Here is a 17903-nt window from a genome sequence, read left to right as displayed (position 1 = left end):
TGCCAAAAAGTGGAACAAAGGGCTCGATTTGGGTTGGAGTCACAGAAGAGAATGCAAACGCCATTTTAGAATCAGGTTTTGGCAAAAAATACCAACCGGAGAATTAATATTAATTAAATAAACCGGCGGTATGTTCGAGGCTACCGTAAATAATTAAAAAAAGATAGTAGCCTAAAACAATGGGAAATCCCATAGGAAAATATTCGCGGTTGAATATAAAAAGTAGTATCCATTGCTACCAGCCAAAACTCGATCAGGGGGGACGGAGACATGCCCCCTCGACTAACAGACCACGGGGCAATTGAATTGCCCCAGCCAGTACGCCCACAAGATGATGGTTTGTACTGGTACTGTTCAGAAATTTAAGACTAATAAAGTCAATGGTGACTTTACATGCCCTGGGAGACAGTAGTCAGTCCCAGGGTATGGAGTCTATTCTGGGGGGTCACTATGACACCCCTGTTGTTACTGCACTGAGGGTGCTGTGTAACACACATCAAAAAAACATGAAACCCTATGGGGTAAAAGACCCCATAGCCCATTAAACACATCTAGATTCAAAGAAACACACTCAAATCATGCCCAAGAGTGAGGGTAAATGAGTCTCACTCTTGGCAGGAGAAAAAATAAACCCCAAAAATCCAGCAAACCTGCTGGGGGACTCACTAGGTTAGGAAATTCAGCCTCAACAGAGAATTCTCCCTAACACTCACATCTTCTAGATGTGGGATGTTCACGAGATAGACCTCTTCTCCACCAAGGAAAACACAAAATGCAGGGCATTCGCCAGCAGCTTTCCCCAAGCTGGAAGACTGGGGATGCCTTCGCGTTTCCATGGATTAACACATTTCCATGGATGAACACGCATCTCTCAGCTTTTCCACTAATCCCTCAGAGTTCTACACGCTTTTAGACAAGAGCAATGCAGACAGATCTGCTTGTTCCGGCCTGACCGAGGCAATTGCGATACTCTGAACTCCTCAGCCTCGCGTCTGTACCTCCATATACGTCTGCATCTTGCCTTCAACCTCCTCTTAAGGGGCAAAGGAGCAGACCTGCATCGCGACCCAGCCTCTCTCAACCGGACGACCTGGCTCCTGCTTTTCCAGAACTCTGACTCATTCCTATACCATAGGATTGCTGAGATAGTCTTGCAAAGGTGTGTGCACCTTCTTCCTCTTGTTATTATCAAAAGTGGAAACGTTTTACAATTTGTTTGCCAATCATGTTGATCCTCTTCACTTCCTGCCTCAGGACATTTTGCTTCATGGCTGTGGGTAAATGGCTATTCAAGTCCTCCATCTCCTGCTGTTTGCTTGTATCTTCTACTATCATCGTTTCGCTAGCAGGCTGCTTTCTGGTCGGCCTAGGGTGCACTTTACGTGGGCCATTGATTTCCCTACTGCCTTACTCTCCGATGTCCTGCTGTTTGATATCAGTAGGGAGGCCACATGAGGTCAGTCCACACCTTCACAGAATTAGACTGTCTCGACAGGGATGCCACAACTGAGTCCAAAGTTGGAAAAGCAGAGCTTCCTCATATGTTCGCATAAGGTGAGCTTTTCCTGAAGGTGAGACTGTTACATCAGCCCATTTTGCATTGAATGCATATGTGCATACTGCTTTATAATCTGTTCAAACAGCAGGTGAATCTATTAAAGATCCAATGCTGGAGAAAGATATACGTTACTTTTCTGTAAGTCCTGTCATCTAGCATTGGTATCTTTAATAGATTCACATGCAACCTTCCCGCCTACCCCCTGTGGCTCTTCTTGGCTCATATTGCCACTTGCATGCGATATGCTAATCTAAAGATGGCCTCCAGGGGTGGAACCAAAGGAGTCTCTGCCTGTTGGTTGTGGGGCAATATGAGAGAACACTAAAGTGACTGCATTCTTCACATTTAAATGAAAACTTCTTTAATGTTACCAAAGATTCCCAGCCTGACAACAGGGAACATGCAAATCTATCAAATATACCAATGCTGGAGAACTGGAGTCACAGGTAAGAAACATATTCCTTCCTGGAAAATATTACATGCAATGTGTATCTGAATTATTTTGAAATCAATAAAATTATATTAAAAAAATTATCCTAAATAGGAGGAATTACATTATTACTGCTACCTGCTGAGTATCTGCCGTTCAGTGCGCTACATTCTAATCACAATGTATGTTCTTTATGCTACCATGTATATCATTGAGTTGCGTAATGCTATATACTGTTTGCAGAAAATCATACACGTTTAGAGAAATGTTATTTTAAACCTCTAAGAATATGTTTGCAAGTATACAACTTTAACTCTTAAAAGTATGGACTGTGTATTATCTTCAACAATGTTTTTCTTTTTGGAATTAGAGCTTGATTTTAAATATGTTCCATGCTCATACTTTATCCAGATTCTCCCATCCAGCAAAAGTAGCCAGATGATAACCTTTACGTTTGCTAATGGAGGAGTGGCCACCATGAGGACAAGTGGGACTGAACCAAAGATCAAATACTATGCTGAACTGAGTGCGCCTCCTGGGACCAGGTACCATTTTATGCTTTTATCATTTAAACTCCTGTTTATCGTGAATTGGACTCGTGGCAACAATCTTGTCACAAAAAAGTCAGGATAGGTTCAAAAACAAAAGCAAACATGTTGAATGCCAATAGGACTATGGAGACCTTCACCCATTATGTGTTTTGGACAGTAAGCTGATGGCAGCTATATGTTTGTCCTCACCACCCGGTGGTCTTTTGACCTCGTTGGTACAGTGAACAGTGGCAACGTTACTACCATCAAGGCATTTTAACACTCGGGCCATTTTGTCTGCGATCTTTCTTTTGTTTGGAGCATGACAATTCCCAATGTAATGAATTGTAATGAATTCCTTCCTCCCATAGGTGCCTCATCTTAGATAAATATCTTCCAGGGCCAGCTTTCTTTGGACAACTTTTCAACCACCAGGGCGCCCTATCCAGCTCCATGCCAACTCTGCTTGATTCTGATGTTTACTAATGATGCTGGACATGATGTCCATGGGAAATATAAATGGAACCATTGACACCCTATGACATTGGTTCCTTTTATAGCACATTCAGTATGATGCTTAGGAATTACAGTTGCATGTTTCAAAACAGCTTGATGCCTAATCCCAAGGTGGGATTCCAGGCTTGTAGGCTGCTCCATGCCTAATCCCTGGGTGGGATTCCAGCCCTGTTGTCACTGCATAAGGCATTTGTAAATAACCCCCATGTGGTTTGTCTTTCCTCTTTGGGTGTAGGACCAGGACACCAAGGAGAACAGTTTGTTTCAGTGTGTGCTCCTAAGATGTATACCTTCCGCCAAGAGATCAGGAAACTCACTCCCTTTAAGTCTCCCACTCCGGAGCCATCCTCCGAGAAGTCTTGATCTTCATAGCAGACAGGGACAGGACACCGCTCTTGGGTGGAAACACTTCAAAAGAAATACAGTTCACACTAAGATGGTCTTAAAGTGTAGCAGCACCAAGAGGTCTTATTCCCCTAGTGAACCATCTGGTCATAACTCTTCAGCTCATCCTCTTGAAAAAAGAGTCAACACTCCAGTTGCAGGGAGGATAAGGGTTCCTCTGAGGAATCTCTAACTTTTGAAGGTATTGTTCCACCGCACTCTTTTATATCAGATAGTGGGAGAAATTCAGGCAGCATATGCTATATCTCTACCAAGGCACCAGCAACTGAGCAAGATCACATTGTGCTTTGACAAGCATTCAAGAGGTACTTTTTTTCATCCCACATCTGCATGCTTGCCGGTTCGGTTTAACCACTGATACTTGAAAATGTTCCTATCCAAAGTGATAACACTCTGTTTCGGGCACTTTAGCCCTGGCACCAACCTCCTTCACCTCAGCACCAGCATCTTGATGGAGTTTATTCTGGATCTGAGGGCCCTGTTAGGACAATTTTTCTAAAATCCTACCAACCCTAAATAAAAACCATTTCAAATGGATTGTGTCCTCCCATGTATTCCTTATCTTTGATAAATCCATTTCCAGCTTGCTGGCTTTGGGATTTTTTTTCCACAGTAGAGGGCGCTGCTCGTCGACGTCCCTCGAGTCAGTGTCCCTCGAAGACATCCGTATTGGCGCCGATGTAACCGTAGGTATAAATTGTCTCACGCAGCATCTGTTGCTCAGTTCTGTTTTTCTGTGCTTCGTTAACCTCGGAGACGAAACGCATCTTCGTCCGATTCATCGACAGCATGATCCGGCTTCAGAAAATGTCGAGAAAATATGTCATTAACCGATCCACACAGGTTCTGTTTGTGGTGCCTGGGATCAGAGCACCAATGTTCGGAATGTGAGAACCGTATGTCCATGACGGCGAAAGCCTTGAAGGAGTGTAGGGGGAAGCTAGAAAGAGGTAAGACCGTTAAATCTTCTACCCCTTCGAAATTGTCCTTGGTTGAGTCGAGACAGTCGTCTCCTCACCATCGAAAGAAACATTCCCGATCGAGATCTCGAAGCAGTTCCCACCACTCTTCAAGATCGAGACATTCTAAGAGGCGTCATAGATCTTCATCCTCTAATTCCCCAGAAAGGGTCAATTGCCCCACTAAACACAGCTCTCCAGCTAAGTGGGAGGAATTTCGCAAGAAAATGCTTAGTGTCTTTGAGAACGTGGCCTTGTCCCCCTCGGAGATACCTAGAGGTGATACCCGGGTGAAAGCCCAAAAAACAAAAACGCTGTGATTCGTCAAACCCGGCAAACAAAAACCATTGAGAGCGTCATGAACCCTCGAGTAAAGACAAGAATTCTTCGAATAAGACTGCATCATCGATGCCATCATCGAAGGTACCTTTCGACGCACAAGTCTGTGTTGTCGACGCAGTCGTCGACCCCGATGAAAGAGCGGCCCTAGAAGCCTCAGGCCCCACTAGAGGTCTCGAAGGTCCTGCCCAAGGCATCGAAAGTGGTGTCGACAATATTGGCGACACCGAGTAGAATCCCAATTCCCTCGACAACATCGAGGTCTCTTTCAAAGTTTTCAACGCCATTTGTAAGTTTGTCAAGACTTAATGACGTCTACTTTGACAACTACAACTCTATCCCAAGCAGTGTCACCAATTTGGCACCCTCTTCTCTTGAAATCGGTTATACCCCTTATCCATGCTCAAACTATTTCAGATCTTTATCCTCTATTTATGAGGAAGGAGAGGACTCTGATAATGAGAGGCCTTTTGGTGTACAAACTACAAGAGTTCCTATTCCAGAGGAGCTAATATCTGAGGAGACTAGATTACGAGATCTTCAGGAATCTTAACAAGATGCCAGTGGCATAGACACCTCTCCAGAGGCAGATTTTGCCAGAGCATGCAGAAATGCCTTACAGAGCACTTATGGCAAGAATTATGGAGTTTATGGTGTGGACAACCCCTGTACCCTCTTTCCAACAAGATGATCTAACAAACATCTTCGATAAAGGGTCTCAAGAAGATCCTATAGTTCCTTTTCATGCAGCATTGCAGAGAAAAATAGCTGCAAATTGGAAACACCGGAGGTTATCCCTGCAGTAAATAAAAAACTTTCTGCAAAGTACAGAGTGTCAGCGTCAGACCCTGTATATTTAAGTAAACACCCAAACCCAGAGAGTTTAGTAGTGCAGGCAGCAACGTCTTCAAGTAGTAAGTCATCATACCCCTCTATACCACAAGATAGAGACGACAAAAGATTTGATGCCATGTCTAAAAAGATCTTTTCATTATGCAGCATGGCACTTAAGTCTATTAAAGCCACTTGCACGCTAGCAAGATTCAGTCACACCCTTTGGGAGTGCGATTCATCGACAGCTGACCATCTCCCAGAAGGAGAGGAATGAGACGCATTCTTAAACATCATCAAGGATGGAAAGGATACGATGTGCGAGTCCCTCCAAACAGGTCTCGACTCTGCTGACAACATCAGCAGAGCCATGGGGGGCTAGTACCACAATCCGCAGATTTGCGTGGTTGCGGAAATCTGCTTTTGCTCCTGATGTACAAGCCAGACTTCTGAATATGCCCTTTGATGGCACCTCTCTATTTGGCAAGAAAGTTGATGACAGTCTGGAGAAATTGCAGACCTAAAAGGCGGTAGCAAAATCCCTGGGGGCTGCAATTCGTCAAACTCCAAATCACCCCACAGGTTCGTCCTGGAGGATGAACCCCTTTCTTTTTTACTCTGCATTTGGAAAAGGCAGAGGGCAGCCAGCTCAAAGGGGCCAGAGACGATTCACCCATGGTGCACAAGTGAAAGGTACAAGCCCGCGTCAGCATGTGCTTCTTTACCCTCAGCATCTGCGTCAGCCGTTTCTAAACCCCTCGGAGGTCTCTCCACACAAAACACCAGTAGGAGGCAGGTTAACTCAACATCTGACAGAATGGCAGGCTATTACGACAAATGCTTGGGCATTGGAAACAGTTGCCCAAGGTTACTGCCTGCCTTTCCTACACACGCCTCAGAGTCATCCACCGGAGAACAACTCTTTGAAGCTTCCAGACCTGCTCCTTTTGCAGGACATTTCAGACCTGCTAGAGAAAGGTGCCATAGAACCGGTAACTGTAGCGGAGAGGAACAAGGGTTGGTATTTCCCCTACTTTCTAATCCCAAAGAAGGACAGAGGATTGAGACCCATCTTGGACTTGTGAGAGTTGAACACATTTCTCAGGGAAGACAAGTTCAAGATGGTAACCCTTTCTCAGATCCTTCAGGCCCTCCAGTTTCAGGATTGGTTGGTATCTCTGGACCTTCAGGATGTGCCAATCCATCTCAAGCAAAGGAAGTACCTGAGGTTCGCCATTGGCAGCTCTCACTATCAATTTCGGGTTCTGTCATTTGGGCTGACCTCCAGCACAAGGGGTCTTCACCAAGCTAATGGCGGTTGTGGCTGCAGGTCTAAGGAGGGAAGGGATTCATGTCTACCCCTACCTGGACGACTGGTTGATCAGAACAGTGTTCCCGGAACAAGCTCGGGTCCATCTAGATTAGATTATGTTTGCCACTTCCTACACAAGCTGGGCTTCTCCCTCAACTTAAAGAAGTCACAGATGATACCGTCACAGAAACTCCAGTTCATTGGAGCAGTCCATGGGAAAAGCTTTGCCACCAGTGGTGAGGGCTCAAGATATTCTGCAGGTGGTCTCCAGGTTTCAAAATGCCCAGCGTCTACCAGCCTCGACTTTTTGAGGTTGCTCTGCCTCATGGCATCCTGCATTTTTCTAGTGCCAGAGGCTCGTCTGAGAATGAGATCTCTCCAGTGGGTGCTAAGGACCCAGTTGTCACAATTCTCTGGAAGAATGTCAAATCTCCTCAAAGTCCCGGAGAGAGTAGCACAAAACCTTCAGTGGTGGGCCTCTCGGGAGAACATCTTGAAAGGAGAACAGTTTTGGCAACCATGGTTGGAGATAATAATAATCACGGACGCTTCACTCGCGGGGTGGGGAGCCCATGCCAACGACTTGACCATCAGCGGTCGTTGGTCTCCATCGAAGTCCAGACTACACATCAACCTATTAGAGCTGAGAGGAATCAGGCTAGCACTGAAAGCTTTCCTGTCATCAGTACAGGGAAAAAAATGTCCTGATAATGACTGACAACACAGTGGCCATGTACTACCTCAACAAAAGAGGCGTAGGGTCACTGACACTGTGCAGAGAGGCAATGCAGCTCTGGTTCTGGGCAATTCAAGAAGGAATCTCTCTATCAGCAGTTCACCTAGCCGGGGAGAAGAACACGACGGCGGACGCTCTGAGCAGGCAAAACACAGTCTCCCACGAGTGGGAACTAGCTCAGGAAGTCCTTCAAAAGATCCTCGCCCTTTGGGGAACCCCTCAGGTGGATCTGTTCGCCACCAGTATCAACCGGAAGTGCGATCAGTATTGTTCAAGGGAATTTCCCCCGAGAGGAGCTCTAGGGGACGCGTTTATGGTGGACTGGGAGTTTCCATTTCTGTACGCGTTTCCTCCAGTCCCCGTCATTCCTCAAGTGATCAGGAGGTTGAGAAGATTCCGGAAACCCATGATCCTAATTGCCCCAGATTGGGTCAGGAGAACGTGGTACCCGGATCTTCTAGACATGTCCATCTGTCCTCTGATTCGTCTTCCACAAAGAGAGGATCTTCTCTCACAGGAGGGAGGTCAGGTTCTCCATCCGGATATCAGGACTCTCACCCTTCACGCTTGGTTTCTGAAAGGTTGAGATACAAGGATTGGGTCCTCCCGGATGACGTAATAGAGGTGTTGCTTTCAGCCACGAGGCCAGCAACAAAATCTTTATACCGCTGCCGTTGGAACAAATTTTACAGCTGGTGTAAAGATAAGAATATTGACCCTTTTTCATGTAGTACACTGATGGTGTTATCTTTCTTACTGGACTTGGCAAATTCAGGCCATCAAGTTGGCACTATCAAGGGTTACCTCGCCGCGCTGTCAATCTTTAAGCTCACGGCTGAGGTGCCTTCATATTTCAGGTTGCCCATAGTCAATCAATTTCTGAAAGGGTTGACTAATGTCTTTTCCCCCCAACTCTTTTTCAAGTCCCCCTGTGGGATTTAAACATATTCTAGAAACTTCTAATTGGTACTCCATTGAATTTCTTAATTCCTGTCCATTAAGGTTTCTCACTCTTAAAACAGTCTTCCTAGAGGCTTTAACTTCTGCTAGAAGAGTGAGCGAATTACAAGCTTTATCTTGCAAACCTCCTCATACAGTCTTTTACAAAGATAAGGTAGTTCTTCAAGTGAAGCCAAATTTCTCCCAAAGGTGGTCTCAGAATTCCACATCACACAAAAAATAACCTTACCTCATTTTACCCTCCTCCCCATCCAGGGAAAGACAAAGAGAGATTGCACAGGCGGGATCCAAGGCATGCCTTGAGTTTTTACATTAACAGACTGGCAAAGATTAGACAAGCAGATCAGTTGTTTGTGGGGTATGCAGGACATAAACTAGGTTTACCTACCACGAAACAGAGCATTTCAAGATGGATAATACTAACTATCATAGAGTGCTATAAATTGGCAGGAAAAGAGCCTCCTCAACACCTCAGGTCTCATTCAACCAGGGGTATCGCAGCCTCTTCAGCTCTCCAAAGAGGAGTTCTAATTAAAGACACGTGCGGCTGCCACATGGTTGTCTGCACATACTTTCACCAAATTCTACAGTCTAGATTCCTCCACTAGCCAGGAGACTAAATCTGGGAAAGCTGTGGTGCACTCTGTGCATTTTTTAAAAAATCATTACATTTTACTCCCACCTCCTATACACATTACTGCTTTGGGAGTCTATCAAAGACTCCCAAATCAGTAAAGAATCTCGAAGTTGGGTAATTTGATGCCCCCTTGGTCATACATGTTTTGCAATTTCCTGCGTTTTGCAAATAACTCAATCCAGTTCCTAGTATTGTTCCATATGAACCCCCTACATATACCCTGGAGTTTAACAAAGAATTGCTTGGGTATCATATGTGGTATATATAAGTAGTGCAACAACCTAGCCAGCACCACCATCTTTAACAGTGCTACTCTCCCCATCATGGCCAAAGGGAGCTTGGCCCAGAACCTCATGCTGTTGTCAGTGTTAGCCATCGGCTTCTCTGTGTTTTGTTTGTGTGCGACCTAGACATTGTGATGCACATCAATCCCCAGGTATCTAAAGGTCCCAGTCTCCCATTGTATTTTTAATATCAGCAGTTTTTTCTTGTGGTATCCCTTTATATCTACCTAGGGGAAAAATGCAGGATTTCTTGGAGTTCACTGTTATGCCCGACAGCACCTCGTATCGCCCCATTACTTCCAAAATATATTGTAGGTTCTCTTCAGGATATCTCAGATACAACAGCATGTCATCAGCATACATTGATATCAAATGCTTGGTGCTGATCCCCACCTCCCCATATTGTTGCCTCGGATATATTGCATGGGGTTCGAACGCTAAAATGAACATCAGGGACCACGGACATCCCTGTTTAGTACCTCTACTGAGTTGCCATCGATCTGAGATGGTCACTCCCATCCTAACTCTAGCCAGTGGTTTACTGTACAGCAATTGGACCTGCCTCAAGTACATGGGCCTCACCCCATATTCCTTAAAGGCCGCCATTAGCCAGGGCCACTTGACAGAGTCGAAGGCTTTTACTACATCTAGCGAAATGGTCCTTTTCCGTTTGTTCTATGAAATGATGGAGCCTCATGAGATTGTCGGTTATGTTCCTACGCGGTACATACCCGGTCTAATCAGGGTGTATGAGTTTGTTAATGATGAATCTTAGCCTATTTGCCAACACCACTGTAAGTATCTTGCTATCCTGATTAAGGATGGATAGCAGCCTATATGACCCGCATTCCATGCATGGTTTATTGGGCTTGAGCAGCAGGATGATAATTACTTCCCTTAGGACTCAAGCAGCGTTCCCACATCCAACGCCTCATTTAACATTGCTAACAGTGGGGGGGAGCAACTCCACCTTGTACGTTTTATAGAACTCGCTAGGGAGTCCATCTGCCCCTGGAGCTTTACTAGTGGGTAATAGCTTGATCACTGCTTCTAATTCCTCTAGCGTAGCTGGGGCCTCTAGATTCTCCCTCTCCGCTGCCTCTAGTTTGGGAAGGCTAATGTCCTTCAGTGTTTCCATCACATCAATCTCTTCTCGCTCATCAACATCCATGTACAGCCGCTGATAGAACTCTAAAAAACCTTTGTTCACTCCCTCCTGAGTGTCTAGTAATTGTCCATCCATCCCCGTACCGCTCTAATAGTTTGTCTGGGTGTCTCACTCTTATACAATGAGGCTAACAATCTGCCCGGCTTATCTCCCTTTGCGTGTTGCCTTTCAGTGTATTATTTATAGTTTAGGTTGCATAATCTCTCCCAGTTCTCCCTACCATCCTGTTGTAATAGTCGTATGGTTCCAACCTCCTCTGGGGAATGCTCGCACTTGCGCATTATTGTCTGCAGCTTCTTTTCTGCTTCCTGTAACCCATGCGTTGTCCCCCCTTGTAGGCCTTTGGATTTGTTATTGCTGCCCCCCTTACCACCACCTTGAATGCCTCCCATAATGTGCCATCCGATTCTACGCTCCTGGTATTATGTTTAGGGTTTCCTGTTTTAGGGGTTTATTTTTTTTTACTTCCGGGGGTGTTTTTCCAGTGTTTTCAAAAACTTTGGGAATCTGTGTTTATCAGTGTTTTCCCGTTTGCCCCTTTCAAAAAATCGCAGACAACTGTTTTTTCAGGTGTACACACAGAAATGTTCTTTTATTGCTTCGTTGCGTGCATATGTAGGGTAATCTCTCAGTGCAAGATGTTCTAAGCAATTTCATGTTAATCAAGTAATATTGCATTCCTACAAGTCAAAATGATTGTAATAAATCATACAATATTTCTTCAAGGACTCTTTGCCCATCCGTGCCCTTTCTTTTCTTCCCATAAAGACTTTGATTTGGGAAAACGACCTTTCCAAATTGGCACTGGACACGGGCAGGGCCAAAATATCCAACACACAAGCTGATAAATCTGGCCACTGTTGGTGCTTTCCCACCCAATACTCATGCACCCGAAGCTGCAGATTCTCAGGCACAGGCTCTGCCAAATAGGCGTTAAACTGGCTGCACACAGTCTCAGTGGCTTTAAAATGGTTAAAAATAAATGCATATTTTTCAAAGCTTTGACTAAATTCTTTTTTGCGGAAGGGATCTAGTACTTGCACGGCATACCACAAAGAGGCTTCACTCACTTCCAATGACATGGTGGCTGATGGAATGTTTCGACACAGCATTGCTTGCCATTTTACATGCATTGTTGCGTAGAATATCCTAAAATTTTCCTCAACAGTCCTTTGTTTTCCAAGTGGCAGACATTCCAAAAGTGCACATGTTACTGGACCAAAGTCACTGAAAGTGTCACCCAACTTTCTTTCAAATAAGAGTTTGACCTCCATACCAATGACATTGTACACTTGGTAAACGTATGTGTTTTCGGATTCCAGCCTCTTCATTATATCAACGACAGCGGTCATGTTCTCCTGCAAAAATCAGAGAACACAGTAGACTGTACTTTTATTCACCTCAGTATCAATGTGCGCCCTCAGATCCTCACATTTCCTGCCTGAGGCATCATCACTAAGGAGGAAATCGGTAAAAGGTCGCCACAACAATAGTATGGCATTCACTGCCTCTAATACAGAGAACCACCGACTAAAGGAGACAGTTGGGATAACCTTCTCTTTCATGCCATACAAAGTGCACAATGATAGGTATTTGCGTTTGAGTTCACGTGCATATCTAAATAGAGCACCAGAATGGAACACAAAGTCAATCACACCCCTAACCAAATCTGAGGACTTTAAGGCTGCTTTTAAAACTCCATCAAGTAAGTGGCAGGGGTCTCGCATGGGGAATACCTTGAAATCGGCATTGCCCTTGGACAGATCATCACATAACTTTTTCATATAACTTGCCGAATCACTACAAACGCACACTACATCTCTCCAGTCCTTCCCAAACTTGCTGAGGACTTTCTGGAGTAATGCCGCTACTGAAACTGCATTGCAAGTTTCAACCACCTCTAAATCTGCCATGATAGTACGGCGCGCCCATCCACTTTTTGGGTCACAAAATGTGAAGAGGACTGCCACTGCTGGATCACCATGCATCTCGGGCGTTTCATTGACAGTGATTGAAATGTTTACTTCGCCTTGGACTAACTCTCTGATGTGGCCAATGTCTGTCATAAAAACCTCCGGTAGATATTTCTCATACATTTGAGTGGATCGGGGTAATGTTGTGGCTGCTGGGGCCCGTCTGCGGAAAAGATTACCAATCGGGCCATCTGCCTGGTGCAAGCTGGTTCCTGCCTGCACTAAGGCACGCACAAATTCATGTGCCACATCTTTTTCCTCATCCCGTTTTCTTTTAAAACGCGTCAGTGTCTCTGTAAGGGACATTTGGCACAGACCACTCTCAAATTTTGGCGGATCTTTCAACCTTAAGTGGGTCTTTGAAGAAACGTGCTCAGCGATTCGGCTTGAAGTCTTTCCTTTGACTAATACAATTGTTACTCTGCAAGCCTTGCAAATTAACAATTGTTTTCCATTGTTTTCCTCTACTGTATAATCTTTGTGTTCCCGGGCGTAATCCTCAGCGGTCTTGCTTTTGCGGGGCATTGCTCGATGTCAGAGAAGCCTATTGGAACAATTAAAGAGGAGACTACTTACACATAGCAGAAGCATGACATTAACTGTGTCCTTCTGATTCAGTCTCAGGACCTTCCCCTGCAACATGTGGTCTTCAAGTCACATTCTCTCACCCCATGCCCTGCGCTCTTAATTTTTGCAGGTGTTTTTGTACCAAAAGTGTATTGCTTTCCTTGTGATTTCTATAAATAATTAAATACAATGAATTAAAAAGACCTCAGCTACCTACATAATGTCACGTAGTGATGGCACGTGACACCACTAATGTTCCCTATTTGGCTGCTGTCTTTTATGGCTAGAGAAGAGCTGCCATGCAGTAATGTAGATAACAGCGAAGGATATCACAACACAACAGCAAGTGCTTGGTCAAATGAACATGGCTGGGCAAACTTTCTGAGCCCTCACAATACACCCCCTTAACTGGTCCTGCCCTGTATGAAGACCCACTACCGACACATGACCACCTGTCAGCTGTCAGTGCCAAGAGGCAGTGAGTAGGAGATGCAGCGCTGTTATCTGCTATGTCATGCTATGCTATGATGATGTGTTGCTGTTTTGTCTGGAAAGGACCATTGGCCCAAAAGTGTTGCCTGGTGACCTTTCGGTGACCTATGCCTTATTATGAAAGTTAAACAACTTTATTCAGTGGCTGAACTGTACTTCTCAACTTGTTCATCTAACCGACACACATGCAACTCTGCACAACCAGCATCACCTGCCAGCCACACTCCATGCAACACACAAACCAAGCACTCGCTCCCCAACTGCACCCCCCGCCCCCAATAAATACCCCAACTCCTAACAGCTCAAAAGACTACCTGCACTATCTCGCATGCAGGCACCTGGCTCTCGCCATCACTCAGCGAAAACTTGAACACACGATGCGCAGTCATGAGCCGGCAGTGGCAACTCCCTGCCTGCCTTACCTCGAAACATCGAAAATGACGATCCCAATCCACACCCGCCCCCCTCAAAATCTATATTTTCGCAAAAATGCGAGTAAAAAAAAAAACATGTTCTGGGAATTGCAGTAATGTGATTGGATGTTTTGTTATGATACCGCCCAGCCAATCAAATCGCAAACATTTGGTCTGCTCTCACTAACCCATCCGCATCCCCATCCTTTTTTTTGTTTGTTCTCAAAGGGTCCAAAGTGCCAAGAGGCCAGGTAAATGGCAGAAAGGCTGCTATATTAAGAGTATTTAGATAACTTGCCGCAGTTTTCCAGGTGACGACCCTCGCCCGCTACACGCAGCTTGCATAGGTCGTGGTGTGCCCCCCTCGCCCCCGATCTGAAAGCGGGGCTGGGGAGCTCGAGGCACACGGGGGCCTGGGGGCACTTTTAGCATTAGAACGCATAGAAGGGGGGTGGGGAGCTCGGGCACACGGGGGCCTGGGGGCACTTTGAGGAAAAAACGAATGTAAGGGGGGTGGGGAGCTCGGGGCACATGGGGGCCTGGGGGCACTTTGAGGAAAAACGCATGGAAGGGGGGTGGGGAGCACGGGGGTCTGGGGGCACTTTTGGTGGAAAAACGCATGGGAGGGGGCTGGGGAGCTCGGGGCACATGGGGGCCTGGGGGCACTTTGAGGAAAAACGCATGGAAGCGGGCTGGGGAGCTCGAGGCACAAAGTGGTAAAAAGCGGAACATACATGACTCACTTACCTTACTGAAGATACTGAATGGGGAGGAGGGGGGCATGTCGCGACTCCCGGGCAGGCTGCAGGCTGGATCCTCTGGGGACTGACGGTGATGCCGGGCAGGAGCAAAACAAAAAAGAAGCTGGCTCAGGCTCACTGGAGACGGCAGACGAGTGGCAAGTGGCTGCTGTCAGTGCTCTCTGCTCTGTTAGTGACACTGGGGTGTTTTTAAGCGCTTTTTACGCGGGCAAACTGGTGCTGGTATGAATGAGTCACAGAGTGTTAACTGAGGACAGTTGCACACCTGCAGAGAGGTAAAGCTGCCTAGAATGCAGGCCCACTCCCCATGCACCGGCACACCTCCCCTACCATTACAATAACAGCACGAAACCATTCAGTGACTAATGGCCCATCATTAGCAGTTTGGTGCTGGCATTGTAATGGGAGGGGCTGATCTTAGGTGCAGGGAGAACTGAAGTGTTCTTATTGTTGTGCTTATGAAGAAATAAGCACAACAATAAGCAACTAAAACACACGATAAGCGGACAAAACCCTCGACAAGCGACCTATGAAAAAAACACGCGACTTGCTTCAAAAACAAGCCCAAAGTTTGCAATGTGAGGTCCTTATGACCAGGCAGTCAAATCGGCATTTGGCCACAAGGTGGCAATATGGGATAATAAAAAATGATCATTGCAGCGTCAGTAGCAATGTCAGTTCCAATAGACAATGCTTTAACAGAGCTGCTAGGATAGCTCACTGGCAACGTGTGTGTCTTGGAAACAAGACACCATGGTTTCGAATCCCGCTCCCAGCACTATGAAATGGGGTTTATCGGATAACCCCGAGAATTTTTAAATTTTAACGGGGGTCACATATCAGGCACTTTCCGGTTATCCCCGAAAACCGGACACCCTAATTATGTTCAAAGTATTCCACAATTTCTTTCCTCAGGTCCTCCCTGAACACTGCGTCTTTCAGAGCTTCGGTCCTAAGCCTCCATGTTGGGATCTGTGCTCTGGGCGGGAAGTATTGGCATGCTACAATCGATGGCGAGTGGTCCGAGAGGACTCTCGCTTTGTATTCCGACTGCGTTAGTTCCCCCGTCAACTCCGATGCCGCAAATATGTAGTCTAACCGCGTGTGCAAGTTTCGCCTGGTCGAGTAGTAAGAATATTGCCTATCCTGTGGGTGGTGCGTCCTCCATACATCTACTAGCCGAAAATCACTCAATGGGGTCCTCAGGGCTCTAGCTACGAGGGTGGGGTTCTCTATCTTCTCGTCCGATCTATCGTACAATTGAAGTCCCCTCCCCATATAACTGCCCTCTCCATATGTGGGCTGATCTTGCTATACAGGGTTCTAAAATAGCCGGTTGCCTCTTGGCTCGGGCATGTGTATTGATAATGCTCAGTTCTGTATTTTCCACTAGTCCCCTTATCAGCACCATCCTTCCGTCTGGCTCTATAATAGACTGTAGCAGCTTAAATGGAACATGCAGTGCGATCCAAGTAATTACTCCTCTAGCATACGCCCAATATGTTGCTCCTACGGTGGTCCCATTCCATTTCCTCCCCACCACTTCCTGTTTTTCTTTGGTCAGGTGAGTCGCAATATCAATTCTGTCTCTTCAGATACGACATGATCTTATTCCTCTTTAAAAATGGTTATTGAGCCCCCTGACATTCCAGGTTGCTATCTTTGAGTTCCGCCATCTCATCCATACCCCGTTCCGCCCCTGTCCTCCCTTGTCTTCCGCTCCATGTACAGTGATTTGTAGGTGTAGGCTCGCTCCCCAACTTCTTTTATCGCCCCTCCCCATTTCCCCTCCTACTATATAACTTCCCCAACTCCCCTCCCCAACTGTCGCCCAGCTCCATTCCTGGATCTCAGACTACCCTGCATCTAGCCCCTTTCCCAGTAATACCGATCTCGGAGCTCAGCAAGGGGATACCGTACTACCAGTATCTCGACTAACCTACCTATGGGGGTGATAGCGTGTCCCTTGGCGCCGCGATCTTAGAGCGGCACCTGAGTCTCCTGCATTAAGCTAATATTATGTAACTATATGTACATCACTTCTCCATCCTTTGTAACCGCTCCCATTAATAACGTTATGTGCTACGCTATGTTGAAGTCCCAAATTCAATTGCCTATGCCACATTACTGGCCAGCGCCCATCAGGTTCACTGCTCTTTCGGTCTGGTCATCTGCTCCTTCTGGGCAGTTCTGCGCATCCAGCCACTCTGCCACATCCTCCGGAGTCTCAAAAATAGGGCCTTGTTCTTGTGAAACACCTTCAGTTTTGCTGGGTACAGCAGTATGTATTTGTAGCTCGCTTCATGCAGCCTCCTTTTGATCGCCCTTATAATTTAATCTCTTTCTCTGTACTAAGAAGGTGTAGTCTGGGTATGCCGTGATGGTTACAGATGCTCTGTTTATTGTGCCTCCTTTTCGAAAGTGCTCATTGATACGTTTATTGGTGTAAGCGGTGGATGAGATAGTGGCGTTTTGTTTTTTGAGTGAGAGTGTTGAGTCTAGATATACACCCAATGTTTTGACTTCTTTTGCAACTTTTATAGTCTTGCTGTCAATTGTGAAGGATTGGTACCTGGGGTCGAGTTTAAGACAGGTTTTTGGAACCCACGATCAGAAGTTCCGTCTTGTCATCGTTTAAGCACAGGCTATTGGTAGCCATCCAAGCTTGGATTTTGAGGTACATTACATTGAGTTTTGCAACATCTTTCTCATAGCCAGTGTGAGTCTTTGTAATGAGGATCTGGGTATGATCAGTATAATTTGTGCATGTGACACCCAGATCATCAAGACGGTCAAAGAGGAGCTTAGTAAAAATAATGTAAAGCGTGGGGGAGAAGCAAGATCCTTGATTGACTCCACATTGGATAGGGACAGGGTCGGCCGCAGCCGAAGGAGAAGACCCTGGTCGTTCTGTCGGAGAGGAAGGATTGAATCCAGTTAGTGGCATTCAGGGAGAATGTGGCAGCCGGGGAGAGGTGTTTGGTCAGAATTTGATGATCGACCAGGTAGAAGGCGCAGACAAATCCAACAAG

At 46.0% G+C, this 17903-nt stretch overlaps 1 protein-coding gene across 1 annotated transcript in view; it reads left to right on the top strand.

The window, feature by feature from the left end:
* PGM2 (phosphoglucomutase 2) overlaps window positions 1-17903 on the top strand; it is a 936504-nt gene that overhangs the window by 791764 nt on the left and 126837 nt on the right. The window contains exon 13 of the mRNA XM_069631820.1: window positions 2400-2533. Within this exon, the coding sequence (XP_069487921.1) occupies window positions 2400-2533 (134 nt within the window). The remainder of the gene's footprint in view (window positions 1-2399; window positions 2534-17903) is intronic.

Source organism: Ambystoma mexicanum, chromosome 6q (assembly GCF_040938575.1).
Source record: "Ambystoma mexicanum isolate Mex_15411 chromosome 6q, UKY_AmexF1_1, whole genome shotgun sequence".
In the NCBI taxonomy this organism is placed as follows: Eukaryota; Metazoa; Chordata; class Amphibia; order Caudata; family Ambystomatidae; genus Ambystoma; species Ambystoma mexicanum.
The sequence above is the reverse complement of the archived record's forward strand: the minus strand, read 5'-3'. Positions and strand labels throughout refer to the sequence as shown.